The 19,919-nt window shown below is 32.9% G+C and overlaps 2 protein-coding genes and 1 non-coding gene across 3 annotated transcripts; all 3 read left to right on the top strand.

Moving 5' to 3' along the window:
* The first annotated feature begins 2,341 nt into the window (after positions 1-2,341).
* TRNAV-AAC (transfer RNA valine (anticodon AAC)) lies at positions 2,342-2,415 on the top strand. Its single transcript has one exon. It is a non-coding gene; the product is annotated as a tRNA-Val (tRNA).
* Positions 2,416-2,693: 278 nt separating this feature from the next.
* On the top strand, positions 2,694-5,173 carry LOC131645044 (protein TUNICAMYCIN INDUCED 1). Its single transcript, XM_058915700.1, has 3 exons — positions 2,694-2,890; positions 2,991-3,323; positions 4,203-5,173. Exons 1-3 carry the CDS (start codon positions 2,792-2,794, stop codon positions 5,028-5,030), a joined length of 1,260 nt encoding a protein of 419 aa, XP_058771683.1. The 5' UTR covers positions 2,694-2,791; the 3' UTR covers positions 5,031-5,173.
* Positions 5,174-15,405: 10,232 nt separating this feature from the next.
* LOC131645043 (receptor-like protein kinase 7) lies at positions 15,406-19,417 on the top strand. Its single transcript, XM_058915699.1, has 2 exons — positions 15,406-18,177; positions 18,310-19,417. The coding sequence occupies exons 1-2, from the start codon at positions 15,501-15,503 to the stop codon at positions 18,654-18,656; spliced, it is 3,024 nt and encodes a 1,007-aa protein (XP_058771682.1). The 5' UTR covers positions 15,406-15,500; the 3' UTR covers positions 18,657-19,417.
* Positions 19,418-19,919: the final 502 nt, after the last annotated feature.

The following is a 19,919-nucleotide window of genomic DNA, read 5'->3' as shown; positions in this document are numbered from 1 at the left end:
GAAGACATCAACGGAATGGTCTATCTCTCCCAGTACCTCTGACACTCCAAGGATGTCGCAAGATGAAACCTCTCAGACGGTGGAGATACGTCCCCTTCAAGCCCCAAGGATGTAGGAGGATCTCTACAATCTGGAAGGGAACCTATAAGCAAGTCTCCATGCGGAGAGGCCGGTGGGCACTCATTATTCTCCTGAACCTTCTTTATGGAATAACACCACTTTTGATATTGTGGATTTTTTTGATCATTTATTCTCCTTCTCGAGGAACTTCCAGGGCGATTGTCAGATACTTACCTCCATGTCTCCTACCCAACTATCGACTCTGTTAGATGTCCAGTTAGTGAGGTATTTTTTGGTGGGAAAAACACTAAGGGGGAAATGTTGGGATGCATCTGGGGAAAATGTTGTCCAGGGTGATAAATATGAACAAGCGTACCCGGGAAGGTAGATTAGCGTTTAGGAAAATTAAGATAAGAAGGGATGATACAAAGGTGCTCGTCGAAGGAGTTGATGCCCAGGTGCGTGTTCAACAGGCATGGTTTGAGGGTTTGAAGAGGTTGTTAGAGAAAGCCCAGAGTGCTCTTAAAATCATGAAGAAGCGTGTCTCTCAGCTTACGAACAAAGCCATGGTGGCCTCTATTCATCACTTTGAGAAGGCGAGAAGGAGGGTGGCTCTCCTTTATCCCTAATAATATTATTGCAAATTAAGAGACAATGCTCATTGTATCTAAAATGAATGGTAAAAAAGGATTCATGTCAATCAAAATTGACTTTGCAAAATCATATTAGTTGGAACTTTATGGTTAATTGGAACTTCGACGAGCACATCATACGAATGAGGCTTTTCTAATAAAGATGCTTTGGAAATTGATTAAGAATCCTGAAAAACATTTGTTTTAGATTCCTTAAAAGTAAATACAGATGTAGCAAAAACCATATTACTAGAATTAGTGCACAACCTTAGAATTCTCCTTTGCGGAAAGCATTGACATGTATTTGTAATAATTTCATTGGCATGTCGTTTGGAATATAAGAGATATGGGAGTAATAAATTTTTACTAGACAAGTGGTATCCTAATAAAGTTGCCTTAGTACCTATAGGTAATCAGGCCTACATGGATACTACTCTTAGAGTTAGGAATACTTTGTTTTAGAAGATTGAGACCTGGAGTTCCTTAAATATGGTGCTTGTAAGGATATATGGTAAATTGGTTGGTGTGACGGTCTTTTTTATGATTCAGACGATAGATGAATTAAAGACTACTCTAAGAAAAATAGAGTTTGCAAGGCCTTACATGTCGAGATGTGGGGTTTGTATTTTGGATTGAACATGTCTTTGGAGGGCACATTATTGTAATCTTATAGTGGAAAGTGTCTCAAAGATTTTGGTTGAAATGATCTACGAAAAGTACAAGTTTGGAATTATTTCTATTATAATTCATCATATTCGAGAACTGTGGAAGCTGAGGTAAAATGTGAAAATCAATCATACTGGGTGCGAAAGAAATAGTTTTGACTTATAAACTTTAGCATTTCTATGAATCATTTGAATCTTTTTAGTTTTTTTAATGTAATCTTTTAGTTTTAGAGTTTGCTTAAAGAGAACTATAAAATATATTTTTGGTGACATTTTCAGAGTTTGCATGTCTAGGAATATTTGTCTAAGTTCGTAGTTTGTTTTCTTTTCCAGCGTTGTCCTCTTTTGTATAAAAAAAGTTAGTAAATTTAGTGTGTTTATTTTGTATTTAAATCTTTCTAAAATATATTTATATATTAATGTATAAATAAAAGAAATTAATGAATATATAACACCATTTATATATAAATAGAAACAAACAACAATTAAACCCTTTAATTTTTTTTTTTACCTAAATAGCTATATAAGTTGCCCTTTGAATCCATTAAAATATTTGTCCTCAATTCGCCTTAAACTTATTTATTTTTCACAACATAGCTCCCCAATGAGTACCATTATTTAAGAAGTATCTTTAAAATAAATAAAAAAATTATAAACGTATTTAGTAATTGCATCAATACTTATAATTAAAGAGACAAAAACTTCTTATAAAAATATTTAATGTTTATAGTTAGAGATAGATGGAATATTGCTTTGTTAACTATCTCTCCATTTTTATGAAAAATTTTAATATAAATGCTATGATCTGAAAAGAAAAAAAAAATAATAATAATAATAATCTCAATGGAATGTGTTAAGCGTCAAATTGAGTTACAATGGAGAATATAGACCATGACACATACAAGATTAATCCGCACCGTTGATTCAATAATCTTTAATAATTTAATTTATAAATAACATTTAATAAAAGAAAGGTCATCAAACGGTTTCGTGGTGTAGTTGGTTATCACGTCAGTCTAACACACTGAAGGTCTCCGGTTCGAACCCGGGCGAAGCCATTTTTTCCAATTTTTCTTTTTTTACAACAAAACGTCGTCGTACCGCATCACATTTTCGTGGATAACAACAACATTCCCCACCGTAATCAACGGCGCGTAATCAGCACTTCCCAAAATTAAACCTTCCTTTTTCCCTTTTCCACGCGCCTCTCTCTCCACGAATCTCCACCAATCATAATCTCTCTCAAATAACTTCCCCCACTCTCATTGGTCCACGTCACCACCCCAGAACCTTCCCCTCCAAAATCAAACCCATTATTTACCTTCCTTCACAACAAATCCTTCAAACCAATTAATAAAAAAAAAAAAAAAAACGAAACACGTTCATTCAACTTCAACCATTCTCAATTCGATTCGTAAAATCTTCATCATCATCATGAAATTGAAATCGCTTATTTTCTTCGGAATCGCTTTTTTTCTCCTTAACTCCTCTCTCGCTTCCGATTCCAATCCTCCATATCCCAAAGCTTTTTCTGTAATAATAATAATAATAATATTTTTTTCCGAATTTAATTAAATAATAATTAAATAAAAACAATTTCAGATTAATCTAACGGTTGTAAATTTGTGTGCAGGATTTGAAGGAATCGATTGTGAAAGGGTTAGGGTTTACGGCGGAAGATGATATAAAGATAACTGGGTTTGATCCGAGAGAAGCGCAGGTTGGGCATTCGGTGGAGTATCAATTTGACGTTGAAATTGACAACAAGGTTATTCCGTTTAAGCTTCTTGAAGATACGAAACGGTGGGATTATGTTGATCTTCCCATTTTTAGAGCTGAGGATCAGAATGGGTTGGTTCGGAAAGAGGGTTCCGGGAATGGGTTACCGGTTTTGGCTCCGTTTCAGTTAGCGGGACCCATGGAGCTTTGGATTCAGGATGCTAAGGATATGAGAATTTCTCTCCCTGTAAGTTCCTTATTAATTTTCTGTTGATTTATTGTAACTTATAATTGCATTGCTTAGCTTATGCTTTTGAATTAAATTAATCTATTTTGTTGACATTTTGCTATATTCCTGTTTTTGAGTATTTAGTTTTAACTTTAAAAAATCAATTTTTTTAATTAATTGATTAATCAGTAATAGGGTTATCCAAGAGCACTTGTAGCTTTGTATGTATGAAATTTCTTGTGTCTTTTGATTAGCTTTGGTACTCATTATGTTCCATGGCTCTATGTGGCGGATTTGTCTGTGTTGTTGTCTCCGTAATTCCGACACGTCTGAAAAAAAAGTGTATTTGTGCTGGTGTGTGAGTCTGCCACCTACATTTATGATTAAGTTTAATTTGTTCATTATTTTAAATTATTGGTGTTGACGTGTTAGATGTGTTAAATTATTTTAAATTATTGGTATCGACGTGTTTTTGGTTTTCATGCTTCAGGTTGTGTGTCACTATACATTAAAAAAGTTGAGTTTGATTGTGTGAAGATTTGATCATAATGATAACAGCCATTTGATATGTTGCGGCGGGTTCAAACCTGTCTTCATCAATTAGACTTTGATTATATATTATCTTATGCGACACTTATTTCATTCTTTTGGTATATGATTAGAATATATGTGACACTTATTTCATTCCTTTTAATATATGATTGCAATATAATATTACCTTATGTGATACTTATTTCATTCTCTAAATGTATGATTGGATATATTGAAGAAATTTGTTTTGGTGATATGGTGAAGATTTAATGATGTATACTGTATAGTGTAAGGGAGGTGAATTCAAATGGTGTAGTTGGATGTGGATAATGTGAAATTGACTTAATGTTGATTTGGTATTTGCAGCATGATGTAGAAGCTGGGGTGTTGAAGAAAGTGGTTTTGGCTGATGGTGCTGTGGTTACTGTGAAAGGCGCGAGATCAGTGAGTCTTCGTCATCCTCTTAATTTACCTCTGCCCTTGAACCGAACACAGAATGGGTTTGCTGCTGGACTTCTCGCCTTGGCTGAGCATCTCCGACATGCTTCTCTTGGCCAGAGTGATCCACTTCTTTCACTCCGCATTGTTGGTCCTACTTCACTTGAAGCCCCTTCCTCTGCATCAACCTCTTCAAATAACAGGCTGAAGCTCAAGCGTCTTGCACCTGGTCTCGTGGAGTTATCGTCTCAATCAAAAGCCAAGTTAATTGACGCCCTTTCTACCGTTGATCTCCAGGAGGGAGCTCCAACTCTTCTTACTCCAACCCAGTTTACCGCATTGTGGCCTCTTGCCTCCCTAAATGGATCAAACGCCAACCTGTTGGGTTTTGAGAAACTGTTATCTTCTGTGCTCGGTCCTAAGGCTAACGAAAAGGGTTCCTTCAGGTTGTTGAAGGCAGATGTTTCTGCTCAGACTTTTGTAAAGATAGGATTTCAGGCTGAGAAGAAGCTGAAAGAAGGAGATGATGGGATTAGTTTCGAGGGTTTCCCTGAATGGAGGACTAAGCCCGAGACCGTGAGGTTGCATTTTGAGGTGCTGGCTAAAGTTGATGGTGATAAAGTCATACCTGAGAGAGTCATGCAACTAAACCCTGTTATTATGGAGGACAGTGTGGCATTAGGTATGTTGACTAATAATGGAACCATGTCAAAGATGCCAATTGTTCAACCTCCCCCAATCCCATTTGCACTTTAATTTGCGCAACGGGTTTGTTTCTGTACCATTTATTCAAAGGAATTGTATATGAGATTCTGGTTTTGCCTTTGATGTATAGTATGCCATAGTTAAAATACTTGTAAAAATGCCCCGAGTAATGAGAAAGTTGTTTTATTTGTCTAGTTGCTTCTTATTATGATGATTGTAATATTTATCAATATTATTTAGAGTAACTACTTTTGTCAAAGAATAGTTATTAACTAAAAATGAAGATACAAGAGTAAGAGGGTTCAATTCTAGATATCATTATGGACTCTTTCTGACATGGATATAGTATTCAAGGTAACTCTTGAACATTTAGAAATTATTGGCTCATTGAAAAAAATGGTCAAGAGATGGCTTGCCTTTAGAAGAAGATTTCAAATTTATTCCCATTCAAATTTGGGAGAGATGGCTTGCCTTTAGAAGAAGATTTCAAATTTATTCCCATCCAAATTTGGGGCTTCCCACCCAACCAATACTTCACTTTTCAAATGGAAAAAAAAGTTTATATTTATCTAGGTAATGCTTCTTGATCTTTAAATATGAGAAACTTTCCCAATTGTATTTTCTATGTGGTTTGATAAGGTTGCTAATCTATTTATAGTCAAACCATAAAATTAAATTCTCATCAAAATAATCATCATACTCATTTTTCAAAATTTAAACAATATTTTTCTCTTAAATGTAATACTGCTTTGCTGCTATACAAGCATGAAAAGTTTGTTTTTTTCCGACTTTCATCTTCTCCCACCTTGAACTTTACATCATTGACATTATTATCAATAGACTGATTTCATACATCATCAACAACACTACACTCTTTCCCCCAATAACTTCTGAAATATTCAACATTCCAATATTTCATACTCCACCACTCATTCAACTTCTTTAAGCATCCATTCCCAGTACCATTTCTGAAGTAGTTCATTTTTTCACATGTGAGCTATATTTCTTCTAACTCAGTCATCTCATGTTATACATGTAACATTAGATTCTAAATAGTAACATCTTGTTTACTAGTATTTTTAGAAAATCAAATCAATGGATTAAACTCGAAATAATTATAAGAACAATTTGTGCAGAATAGTATAACTAAAAGTATTTGTGCTTGAAATTTAGATTTTTGAATATTAAAAGTTTAGATAGAAATGAAGATCAAAACAATGTAAAATTGCATTGGAAGAAGAAAGTAAGCGAAAAGCATAATAAATGACTTTATATAAATGTTTGGATTAAAAAGAGTTAATAAAGGACACAACTTCATACATCTTCTCACAAACTGTTTCTCTTTGTGACTTAGATACTTTATTTCGACCCTTCTTTCATGAACCGAATTCGACTTATATAGTATCACAATATTAATCGTCGATGATGGTTATCTCTGCAGGAATCGACACGTATCCCTTTACGTGGGCTCCATTCTTTTCGTTGCTTCCATGTATCTTTTAAAGTTTAAATTGCTGCAAACCACTACTTATGCGGATAACTGCCTTCAAATCCCTTAACAGCCTATGTTGAGAATCTCTAGTCGAATCCTATAATGTTGTCAAAACGTCACTAGTTCAACTGACCTTTGGATTCAAAAAATACACTAAGTCCCCAACATCTTGGAGGGTCGAATTCGACACTTTTACGCTTTATCTCCACGTCAAAGTGCTGGTATTTTTGCAAACTTTTTCGAAATTCTGGACATGTTTTGAAGAGAGAGTGATCCTAATCTCGTGAACCTGTTCTTGAGATTCCTTCAAACCAGACTTAATAGGATTTTACGTTATATAAACCTTGAACTCAAAACGTCGAACTCACCCCTTTTAGTCGAAGTTATCAAAAATGTCGAAACTCTAACCGAATCATCATGTACTTAGCTTTTATTCTCAAGTACAATCTCCTTCGCAATGAAGATTTGGTTATATCTATAATAACCATCTAAAAGACTTAGATAGTCAAAGCCTGATGTTGAATCGACTAACATTGTATATTCAAATTTTGGAATAGCAACATTAAGGTCTCCAAAATCTATATAGACTCTAAGAGTTCCATTCTTTTTTATAACAAGAATTATATTTGTTACCATTTGACATACCTGATAGTACGCATGAACTTCTTTCTCCGAAGCTTTTCAATTTCTTCCTTTATCTTCGACATCACCTCAGGTGCGAACCTTCTTGGCATCTACTTCATTGGTCTTTTGTCTGGTTGAATTTGTAGCTCCAACTCCACAAGGTCTCGACTAAGTCCAAGCATTTCATTGTAGTCCAATGCGAAATAGTCTTTAAATTCTTTGAGCAAATTAATGATTTGGACCTTCAGGCTTGGATCAATCTTTGCACTGATGTAAGTTGGCTTTTTGATTGCTCAATCTCCTAGATTGACTTTTCCTAAGGGATCCTGGGCTTGTATCTTTTTACCTGAAGCGAGTGGATCTTTCTCAAATCTCAAAGGCTCGTCATCATAAATGCAGTCCAGTATCTGACTATCTGTACATGGATTCTTACCAATCTTATCAACTTCATCAACTTCAAATGTAGTGGCTTTGACAACCATCTTTTGTTGAGATTCAGACTCTAAGGCTTCTAATATAAAATGAATTATCTTTACTTCTAAAATTATTTTTGTTGTTGTTTTATAGAGTAAAATTTTTTTCTATTGAGAAACCATAAATAATCGATGAAATAGTGAGATGGTAGTTTGGATTAACGGAACAAGTTTTCAGCATGACAGAGAGAAAAATGACTTGCAAGATTAATATTTAAACGCTAAAGTGGAGAATAAAGAATAATGTAAAAGTGAGAATGAATTTAAATACATTAAATAACACACGTTCTTACAAAATGTAAATAGTTAAAGTCATCTCCTTGAGAGGAGACCATGTTGTTCGGATGACTAATATATCTATTCAAAGCGTAATCGATACATTTGAAGGACAAAATTGTCTTCCGCAAAATGAAAGACCACCTATTATACATGTTATTTCACTTGATGCCATTCTTAGGTCTTATGCTATGGACCTTATACATGAACGATCTAAAATAAAAAGGGAAAAACTAACATGTGCCCCAAGGGCATAAGTTAATGAGATATTTATAGAATTATTTTCTTAAAACGCGTGCATTCAATGTATCGAAATTTTAAATATAATTTTATTGCATTTAATTATATTTAACTTTTTCTATTTATAGTATCCTTAACATGTGCCCTAAGGGCACATGTTAGCATGAATCAAATAAAAATCATCAATATTTTTAAATGATGCAACTTTTTCCATAATCTCATCTTCATTATAAACAATCATTAGTGCATTAGATTTCTAATAAATGAAGATCGCAAAATTGTTTTTATATTTATTTTGTTAAAAAACTTTGATAATTTTTCAATTATATATATATATATATATATATATATATATATATATATATATATATATATATATATATATATATATATATATATATATATATATATATATATATGGTTTTTATAACTTATGCAACATTGCATAGGATAAGGGTAATTAATACCTTATTTTCTTCAATATAAACTATCATATTAATTATTTTTCTTTTGAAAAGTAATCTTTTATATTTTCTCTCTCCTACCCAATTAATAGATCAACATAAATAATAATTAATATGGTAATATATATTTAAAAAAAGTGGTGTATTAATTGACCCTTATCCTATGCAATGTTGCATAGGTTAGAAAAACCTATATATATATATATATATATATATATATATATATATATATATATATATATATATATATATATATATATATATATATATATATATATATATATATATATATATATATATATATATATATATATGGGGGCGACTCAAGTGAGAACACTTGGTTATTATGAGAAATGAGAACAATAAATCACGACCATTAAATTTGATTTATATATATATATATATATATATATATATATATATATATATAGATATATATATATAAAAGGTTTTTCTAACCTATGCAACCTTGCATAGGATAAGAGCAATTAATATATTATTTCCTTCCATATAAAGTATTATATTAATTATTTTTCTTTTGAAAAGTAATCTTTTATATTTTCTCTCTCCCACCCAATTAATGGATCAATATAAATAATAATTAATATAGTAATTTATATTTAAAAAGTGGTGTATTAATGGTCTCTTATCCTATACAATGTTGCATAGGTTAGAAAAATCCATATATATATATATATATATATATATATATATATATATATATATATATATAAAATAAAATTTTTAACAAAAATATTTGAAGGGACCATAGCCTTTATTTGTCCCCCTTTCTAGCTGGCTATCTAAAGAAAAAAGTGTTGAAAATACAATAGTGTAGTAGTATACCTTATACGTGGCTCATAGAAATGAGTTAACGTGGCTAGAGTTGGTATATAGTTACTGTATAAAAAAAGAAGCACATGGTCTAAAGTATAGCATGTGATATGAAATAGGAAGAAAGTGTAACATCATTGCTTGAATAGTCGATGAATGAATAGTTTATGTTAGATAAACATTATACTACTACTTGGTCAAGATAAATGTTAGATATACGTATCATTCATGCTTTTGTTTTGCATTTATTTTCTTCTTCACTTACATTCATCTCACCGGAGTAAGCCAGTGTCTTAATCAAATATTCTAGAACATGTTTTAATGGAAGAAAAGAAAAATAAGAAATGTAAATATAAAATCCAGATCTAGGCACAAAATGTTGTCGGGTGTAAAGGGATGATGAATCTGAATAATCAATCGATGATAAATTGAATGATGGATCTAATTAGTGCTCTCTAAAGTTTTTAATTTTCTTGGAGAAAATAGTATAGAGGGAGACTCTCACAAGGGGACAAGCCAAGCAATCAGTTGAGTCAACTTCTTCGGCCACAGCCGCCAAAGCTGAAATACATCACTCTTATATACGGACTAGTATTTTTTTTTTTATAAAAAAAACTGAATTTAAATATTTCAAAATGAGATATTGAAGTTAAATCTTGTAAATAAATGAATTGTGGATGAAGGGGTGGCAAACGGGCATGTCCGTTCTGTAAAAGTTTGCAAGAAAACAGAGCAGAGCAGAGCGGTTATAGTTGAAGGTGCGAGTCTAAAATTTTGATCTTGCATGCAAAAAAAGTGAAGGCGAGCCAGACTAAACCCGCGTACAGTGCATTTTTTTAGCTTAAAAATACAAAATTTATGTTAATGCACGTGTCTACATAAAAAACGGAGCGGTACGAGACAGTTACACTAAAAAGTGAGAGTCTAAAACCTTAATCCATCAGCACAAAAATACTGACAAAACAAACTTGTCCTACAAGCCGAACCCATTTTGCCCCTACTAGAAATCTCAAGTAAATATCTCTAAAGAGATCAGTCATAATATGAATAATTCACACATATTACAAAAATTGTAGTAAAATTCATATTTCATTCTCCAACAAATCAGGGACATGAGAAAAATTCGTGCCTTTATTTTCTTGTTTTGATTGATGGGAGTAAGTAAAAAAATTAGCTAAAAGACCTTTCTTGTGCTCATATAATTGGCTCATCATTCTAAATTTCTAATCATGTGTTGTAACCCGTTGACTGCATACTTTGTTTTTTTCTTCTCTTTTTGTTCAAACTTACTTTATTGCCTTATGGAAATAATGTACCATTACTTTATTTAATAAAATTACAGTAATGGAAGGATCATACAAATCCACTCACATGATATATATACATGCTCACAAACATAAATTAATCAGGCCCATTCGTGAGTGCAATGTTATCTAGATAAGTAAAACAAATAATATTTGATTAAAAAATTAAAACAAATAATAAAAGTTGAGAATATAAACTTAATTTAATCAACATTTTATCCATATTTTTCATTCTAGCCATATGTACTTGACTCAACTTGTGATCTTCAAGCCAAATGCTTCATAGTTTGCCACACATCTTGCACGAACAACCAACATATGTAAAACACATCCCTGCTCTAGACATCTATGTAGTTGTAGAGGTGAGGGGTGAGAGGTGAGAAGATATAACCTAATCGGTCTGAATGGCCAAAGTAGGGGTGTTCGCGGTGCGGTTTGGGCGGTTTTTACGTAAAAAATCATCCGAACCGCGAGAGAAAAAAGTGTGCGGTTCGGTTTGGTTCGGTTGATTTTTAGAAATAAAACCGAACCAAACCAAACCAAACTAATGCGGTTTGGATTGGTTCGATTGGTTCGGTTTTTTTTTTTACAAAAATTTATTATATATATATATATATATATATATATATATATATATATATATATATATATATATATATATATATATATATATGACAACATAATTTTCTATTTAGTCATTTATGCGTAATCAAATAACAACAAAATTCATCATATTTGGATAACAACTTTTCATTTAATATACAAAAATAAAATTAGATAAAACTAAAATAAAAAAACATAAAATAGTTGCATAAAATGATATAAAAAAATATTATAATGAAATAGAAAAAAAGAGGAGATGAAAAATTAAAGAAGGTGAAAAAGAAATAGCAGAAGAGGTGATAGATTGGATAAGAAGAGGAACATTAAAAACTTAATTCCAAGAGAGAAGAGTAGAATAAAAATAATAAGATGAAAAAGAGAGAACTTAAAAGATAAAATACTAGAAAAGAAGAGGTGATATGTACTTGAAAAAGAAGATAAGAAGAAGACGCAATACCGCTAGGAGAGGTTTAAGAAGACTTACATTGAAACATTAAGTGTGAGGAAAAGAAAATCATTTGTAATTGTAAGGCTTAGGCATAATAGGTTTAAGTTTGGGTTGGGTATAAGTTAATTGAAGTTTGGGAGTTGTAGCATAATGCGGTTTGGTTTGGTTTGGTTCGGTTTGTAAAATACAAACCGCAAACCGAACCAAACCGTGCGGTTTGTTAAAAAATGGCCCAAACACATCCGAACCAAATGCGGTTTTTTGCGGTTTCGGTTTGGTTTGGTTCGGTTTTGCGGTTTTCTATTGGGCCGGTTTGGTTTTGAACACCCCTAGGCCAAAGGGATATTCATTACATCAAGAAGTGAAGACTATAAAAGGAAACATTCAAGAGGAAAAATGATTCATTCTCATTCTAGCTTAAATAATGTAATTTTATCTTAGTCATTTTAAAGTGGTTCATGAACTGCACTGAACTGAATCAAATTAGTGGTTCAGTTCAATTTTTGAAAATTACTTTAATAAAAAACCAATTAACTGTTAAAGCAGTTCTAATTCAGTTTTAATTTGGTTTTGAATCAGATTGTATTTATAAACTGGTTTATAATCAATTTCTAGTTATAAACTAGTTTAAAACCAATTTATAGTTAAAAATTAAATTTTTCTTTTTCGATTGAAGATTTATTTTATAAATTATTTCAAGATTGCTTATTTTATATATATATATATATATATATATATATATATATATATATATATATATATATATATATATATATATATATATATATATATATATATATATATATATATATATATATATATATATATATATATATATATATATATATATATATAGGAGACGACTCAAGTGAGAACACTTGGTTATTATGAGAAATGAGAATAATGAATCACGACCATTAAATTTGATTTTAATGGACTAGATTGATTTCTCTTTCTAAGATCCTTAATATTTAGTGGACTGATCTTAGAAAGAGAAACCAATCCAGTCCATTAAAATCAAATTTAATGGTCGTGATTCATTGTTCTCATTTCTCATAATAACCAAGTGTTCTCACTTGAGTCGTCCCCATATATATATATATATATATATATATATATATATATATATATATATATATATATATATATATATATATATATATATATATATATATATATAAAATTTATTAATGTGTTGTACTTACAAGTTATAAATTCAATTATTAGAACCATATGTAGAGATAACTACTACTGCTGCAGTATATAAATTATATGGAGAAAACATTACTACTGCATTTAATATTTTGTTTTTTTTATTCATTTTATTTACCACCTGAAATTTGTTCGTTAATTATAACATGCAAGTTTAACAAAACAGAAATTGTGTTTCATTTTTCCGGTTTTGCAGGCAAAACACATGTAGGATATGTCGCAATAGTTTATGTGTTGATAAATTTGTTTGCATAATTTTTTTTTTTTAATAATTTTTATAAGCACTTTTGCATAAACTTCTTCCAACTATGAATCCACTTTTTTAATTGTAAAAAATTTTCTTCTTAACTTCTCCTTTTTGGTGATACTAAATATTTAATGCATTTTTTTAATTATTGGGTCTAATTATCGTCAATTCATCTAGATAATTGGTTATAATTGTATCATTTTAAGTGTAATATAAATTAATTATATATATATATATATTTGGTATCACATTTGTCATATTTTATCATATTGGTGTACAAGTAATTGAAATATAATAGCATTATTTTTAAATTTAAATTTCAAAAAAAATAAATAATAAATCAGATTTTTTTAATTTCAAAGTATTTTTTTATGGTTTAAGAAACAATTAGTAAAACAATTTAAACTGGTTTTTAACTTAAATTTGGTTAACTGAATTGTTTATAATATATGGTTCAGTTCATAAACCATTTAAATGGTTCAAGTTTTTTGTGGTTCAATGCAATTCAGATTAGGAATATGGTTCAATTAACCATATTTTTGCACACCCCTAATTTTAAAGGATTCTTATAGCTCTTTCTAGAAAGCTCTACATGATAGCTCACTAGGGTCGACCAAATAAATCTAGAGAAAAAACCATTTTTTTAGAAATAACACAACCCTAAAACAAAATTCCAAAAATGTCACGATTTAATAAAAATTCTCATAATGGCGTAAGGGACGGCCATCTCAAATGGCATAAGGGGTCCACTTTTTTTCTGGCTCTTTAGTTCCGCCATCTCATTTGACATAAATGTATTGTTTATTTCTTCATACCCTTTAGTTCTGCCATCTCAAATGGCGGAAGACTAATGGTCTGAAAAAAAGTGACTTAATAAAATGTTGAAGTTTCCGCTCATCTCTGGAGGAAATCTCCATAAAAAGGTAAAGGATTTCCAGATAGGAGGGAGTCACCAATGACCCCTTGAGAAGCAGAAATAACGTTATCAAATCAAACATAACCAACAGATTTCTCAGCGCTCTCATCAAAGAACATGCTAGAAGACTCATTAGAAAAATCATGTCCAAAAATAGATGTATTGGAAACACCATTAGACTCAGAGCTATTAGAGTTAACCATTGGACACAGATCAAGGTGAATATGTGCATGAGAGGTAGTATTTGAATCATTTAGGGTTTCTACCCTCTACAAATGAAGAAAGGTCGTCATTGACAAAACTACTTCCCAAATTAGTAGGTTGAGCATTCATATAGGCCATTGCAATGATAAAGGGATATAAACTATAAAGTAGGAGTCAAGGGTTGGAAAGGGTATACGGAACCGAAACCGAATCAAAGAGGCGAGGGCAAACAGAGGAGAACAAAAAGTTGAGGAAGACTCAATGAACACACTGCTCTAATAGAAAAAAGGGGCACAATAATCACAGTTTGCCAACATAAGAAAAGATGGTTTCTCAGGAGGCACTTATGCTTCAATTATTAATGAGGGCGAAAGTCCATTTAGAAAGTTAATTAGCCCTTATATTAGAAAGGATGAACCAAGCAAGCAACTGTACAAATGAAAAGGAAATGGAAATACGAAAAGCAACGATCAAATACCGCCTCGGAAATACCATAACACTCAAGTGCACTCAAGCACCCTAAATGAAAGCACTACACCCTAACCCACTAGCCCAGAGTCATATGTTTAAAATTCACGCGAAGCGTCCTAATGATAAGAAAGGAATTTAATGCGTCTGTTTCCCACTCCCCACTGACCAGACACATTAATTCTTATCCACGGTCAACTCGAAAATTTAAGGACGACACGAATTCATGAAGACTTCTTGTTCAACACTTCACAACTAGTCTTAAAGGAAACTGTTATGGCCGGCCAAATATCAAATAAAGGGAGGCCTACTTACGACTAAAAAAAAGCCCGATAACTACTTGATCTTGAGGTATAAATGTTTCTTTCTATATGCATATGACCTAAAGTAATCACACTTTTTATACTTCACTTTATCCTCTTTTAAACTCATTGACAGATTGCTCACCTTAAAGGTCAACTCCCGTATTCTATCGCACCAGAAACTTCCAGCACCGCATCGAGAGTTTAACTTTGTGATTCAAAAATAATTCTAGCTCGGATCTAAACACACCTCAATAATTTTTAGCTAGTATTTTTAGGCTTTATATTTAAAACTCGTTTCTCACAATTATCACACGAGTGAATTGCTGAAATAAATCACCGCCCAATTATGTCGATTGAAACATTTGACTCCGACACTCTGTTCATGTTTCCGTGTTTGGCTTTTCTGCATGCATGTTACACTACCTAGTACTTTTCTATACATGTCTGAAACCAATCTCAATTTTTCAACTCAGAACCCACCCACCACTTTCCTCACTCTTATTACCCCACTCACCCAACAAAATCTCCGCCACCGCCATGTTCACCGGAGCACTTCTCCGGCACGGTTCACCACTCCTCACCACTCTCTTTTTCCTCTCCCTCATCACCCTCTCTCACTCAAACGACCTTCAATCTCTCCTCATCTTCAAATCCTCCATCCAATCTTCCAATCCAAACATCTTCACTTCATGGAACCTCTCAAATTCACCCTGCAACTTCACCGGAATCACCTGCAACTCCAAAGGCTCCGTCACAGAAATCAACCTTCCAATGAAAAATCTCACCGGCACTATTCCATTTGATTCAATCTGCAAACTCCAATCTCTCGAGAAAATCTCATTAGAATCCAACTTTCTCAGCGGAACCATAACCGAAGATTTGAAGAATTGCGTAAACTTGAAGTACTTAGACTTAGGTGGAAACTCATTCACCGGAACAGTACCTGAGTTTTCATCTTTGAACAAGTTAGAGTACTTGAATCTAAATCTAAGTGGAGTTTCTGGTAAATTTCCATGGAAATCATTGGAAAATCTTACAACTCTCACTTTCTTAAGCCTTGGTGATAACTTATTTGAAAAAGCTCCTTTTCCTATGGAGATTCTAAGCCTTGAGAATTTGTATTGGCTTTATCTAACCAATATCAGCATCTTTGGTAGAATCCCAATTGGTATCGGAAATCTTACACAGCTTCAGCATTTCGAGATTTCTGATAACAATTTATCTGGTGAGATTCCTCATGATATTGGAAAGCTTAAGAATCTAAGGCAACTTGAGATATACGACAACCGTTTGAGCGGAAGAATCCCGGTTGGATTCGGTAATCTTACCAATCTTGTTCAGTTCGATGCTTCGAATAATAGTCTAGAAGGTGATCTTTCTGAGATAAAGTCGTTGGAGAATCTTCAATCCTTGCAGCTTTTTCAGAACAGATTCTCAGGAGAGATTCCACAAGAGCTTGGTGATTTTAAGTATCTTACTGAACTTTCTCTCTATGATAACAAACTCACTGGTTTTCTTCCGCAGAAGCTCGGTTCGTGGGCTGGAATGGATTTCGTAGATGTTTCTGACAATTTACTATCGGGTCCTATTCCACCTGATATGTGCAAGAACAATCGAATTACTGATATAGCACTTTTGGATAACAGTTTCACAGGAAGTATACCAGAAAACTACGCGAATTGCACGGCTTTGGTTCGGTTTAGAGTAACAAAGAACTCTCTTTCAGGTGCTGTTCCGAAAGGTATATGGGGTTTGCCAAATTTGGAACTTTTTGATCTTGGAAGGAACCATTTTGAAGGTTCTATAGGTTCTGATATAGGAAAAGCTAAATCTCTAGCTCAGCTTTTTTTGTCTGATAATCAATTCTCAGGTGAGTTGCCTTTGGAAATCTCTGAGGCTTCTTCGTTGTTTTCGATTCAGTTAAGTTCGAATCGAGTTTCTGGTCACATACCGGAAACTATAGGCAAGTTGAAGAAACTAACTAGTCTTAGTTTGAATAACAACAATCTTTCTGGTATTCTACCAGATTCTATTGGCTCTTGTGTTTCTCTAACCGAAGTAAACCTCGCTGAAAATTCGATTTCTGGTGTGATTCCGGTTAGCATAGGTTCTTTGCCTACGCTTAATTCGTTGAATTTGTCGTCAAACGAGTTTTCTGGTGAGATTCCGTCGAGTTTATCGTCTCTTAAACTTAGTCTTCTTGATTTATCAGACAATCGGTTTTTCGGTTCCATACCAGACTCACTTGCTATTTCGGCTTTCAAGGATGGTTTCATGGGAAATCCTGGTTTGTGCAGTCAGATTTTGAAGAATTTTAAGCCATGTTCAGTGGAATCTGTCGGCTCGAGGCAAGCGCGAAACCTCGTGTTCTTTTTCATTGCTGGTTTAATGGTTCTGATTCTTTCGTTATCGTATTTCCTCTTCATGAGACTTAAACAGAAGACTAAGTTTGAGAAGCAAGTGCTTAAGACTAATTCTTGGAATTTCAAGCAGTACCATGTGTTGAACATCAATGAGAATGAGATTATTGAAGGAATCAAAGCTGAGAATGTGATTGGAAAAGGAGGGTCAGGGAATGTTTACAAGGTTGAGCTAAGAAGCGGCGAAGTTTTCGCTGTCAAACACATATGGACTTCGAATCCAAGAAGTGATTATAGGAGTAGTTCAGCAATGCTAAAAAGGAATTCCTGTTCGCCCGAGTATGACGCCGAGGTTGCAACTTTGAGTTCTGTAAGGCATGTGAATGTGGTGAAGCTATATTGTAGCATCACGAGTGAAGATAGTAGTTTGCTTGTTTACGAGTTTTTACCGAATGGGAGTTTGTGGGATAGGTTGCATACTTGTAAGAAGACTCAGATGGGGTGGGAGGTTCGGTACGATATTGCATTGGGTTCGGCTAGAGGTTTGGAGTATTTGCATCATGGTTGTGATAGACCTGTTATGCATAGGGATGTTAAGTCGAGTAACATATTGCTCGACGAGGAATGGAAGCCGAGGATTGCTGATTTTGGATTAGCGAAGATTGTGCACGGAGGAGCTGGTAATTGGACTCATGTCATTGCTGGAACACTCGGCTACATGGCTCCTGGTAAGCCTCGATTATTGATTTAACATATGTTCGTATTTCGATGGATGTAACTTGTTAAAAAAACAATTAGTCCTTTATAACGGTATAGCTTATATACTTGAAAATTAATCGTGTTGATTTGTATTTTGACAGAATATGCCTACACTTGTAAGGTGACGGAGAAGAGTGATGTTTACAGCTTTGGCGTAGTACTAATGGAGTTAGTAACAGGGAAGAAGCCTGTGGAGCCGGAGTTCGGAGAGAATAAGGATATCGTCAGTTGGGTATGCAGCAATATTAGGAGTAAAGAAAGTATACTTGAATTGGTGGATTCTACGATCGCAAAGCATTTCAAAGAAGGTGCTATTAAGGTGTTGAGAATCGCGACATTGTGCACGGCGAAAGTTCCATCTTCAAGACCGTCGATGAGAATGTTGGTTCAAATGCTGGAAGACGCCGATCCGTCTTCGTCAAAAGTTGTAGTCACCATAGATAGTTAAAGATTTTACAACAAAAAAAAAACTCTATCAACTGCACTGCGCACACATTTTTCCTATATGATAAACTTAGCAATGCATAAAGTGAGACAGTGAAAGGGTGATGATAAATAGTAAATACTAGTAAATGTATTATGTATAAGGTGCAAGAGGAGTAAAATTTAGGAGGTCACTAATCGAGTAATCGTAGAAAGCGCATTAGTTTTTCAGATATGAAGATATGATACTCTGATGATCATATACCAACACCAGTGCACCGGATATTATTAGAATCCGCAACTAAGTCTGAAGTATGTTTAGACGAGACTGATAGTATGATATTTTTGTTGCATGATAGAGACATTAGTCCTAAAAATATAGTAGTTTTATTTGGTATATATAATACATTATCTTGTGCAATTTTATCACTAACAAACATTGTATCAACATGTTTGGTTCTAAGGAGATTGTTACCATAGGTTTCATCACCTTGCAAGTCATCATCAATGACTTTTTTTTGTGCCAAATTCCTACAAGTCTTTCAATACAATTAATTATAATGTCAAATGGATGAAGAAAAATTCAGTATCATACCAAACCAAAGAATAACAAATGAAGTGGTTGACTCATAAATAGCTAATACGACTTGTCACATGTGAATAAATGAACATTGTCCCTAAATTTCTAAAGGAACCATCATCTTTGTGAGCTGTCCAATAAGAGTGTCTAAAACTAAAGATAAGATAAATAAATAAGAAAGAAAATCAATAGAGGAGTTGGAGAATATTTGGCCTCATAGTGGATGCAGGAACTCAACTTGGATGATATGATTTTTTAGTTAGAGTTAACGTTGGTGGTTGAAGATATGTTTTTTTAAAGTAGAAAAATAACTCTCAATAGTGATATAAGCTTCAACCACTAAATATATAGTAGTTTTATAGTAGTTGATGATATGTTTTTTCAAGCTTAATGAAGCTTTTTATTTTATGTGTATTTTTATCAATTATAAAAATTGTTAAGGACATGTTTTTGGCGATTGAGCTACTAAAAAAATACACAATGAAAGGTAAATATACAAAGATTTAGGGATAACAAAAATAACACAGTTTGATTGATTTTGTGTGTTTTTTTTTTTAATTACAAATCTAATATTTATAGACAAACACTAATTCTATTGTCTAAAACGATATGATTACAAAAATTAGTCTTCCTCACCTATTTATGTGGAGGATGCGTGGATTTTTTCACTATTGAGAATATGTGATACCTTACGTTCAACTTTATTTT

This window comes from Vicia villosa, linkage group LG1, assembly GCF_029867415.1.
Source record: "Vicia villosa cultivar HV-30 ecotype Madison, WI linkage group LG1, Vvil1.0, whole genome shotgun sequence".
Taxonomy (NCBI): Eukaryota; Viridiplantae; Streptophyta; class Magnoliopsida; order Fabales; family Fabaceae; genus Vicia; species Vicia villosa.
The sequence above is the reverse complement of the archived record's forward strand: the minus strand, read 5'-3'. Positions and strand labels throughout refer to the sequence as shown.

Excerpts from the sequence above, each read along its gene's own strand:
- LOC131645044 (XM_058915700.1), top strand. The coding sequence starts at position 2,792 with ATGAAATTGAAATCGCTTATTTTCTTCGGAATCGCTTTTTTTCTCCTT. Across the intron at positions 2,891-2,990 it reads CATATCCCAAAGCTTTTTCT|GATTTGAAGGAATCGATTGT; the intron begins GTAATAATAATA and ends ATTTGTGTGCAG. Across the intron at positions 3,324-4,202 it reads ATATGAGAATTTCTCTCCCT|CATGATGTAGAAGCTGGGGT; the intron begins GTAAGTTCCTTA and ends TGGTATTTGCAG.
- LOC131645043 (XM_058915699.1), top strand. The coding sequence starts at position 15,501 with ATGTTACACTACCTAGTACTTTTCTATACATGTCTGAAACCAATCTCA. Across the intron at positions 18,178-18,309 it reads ACTCGGCTACATGGCTCCTG|AATATGCCTACACTTGTAAG; the intron begins GTAAGCCTCGAT and ends GTATTTTGACAG.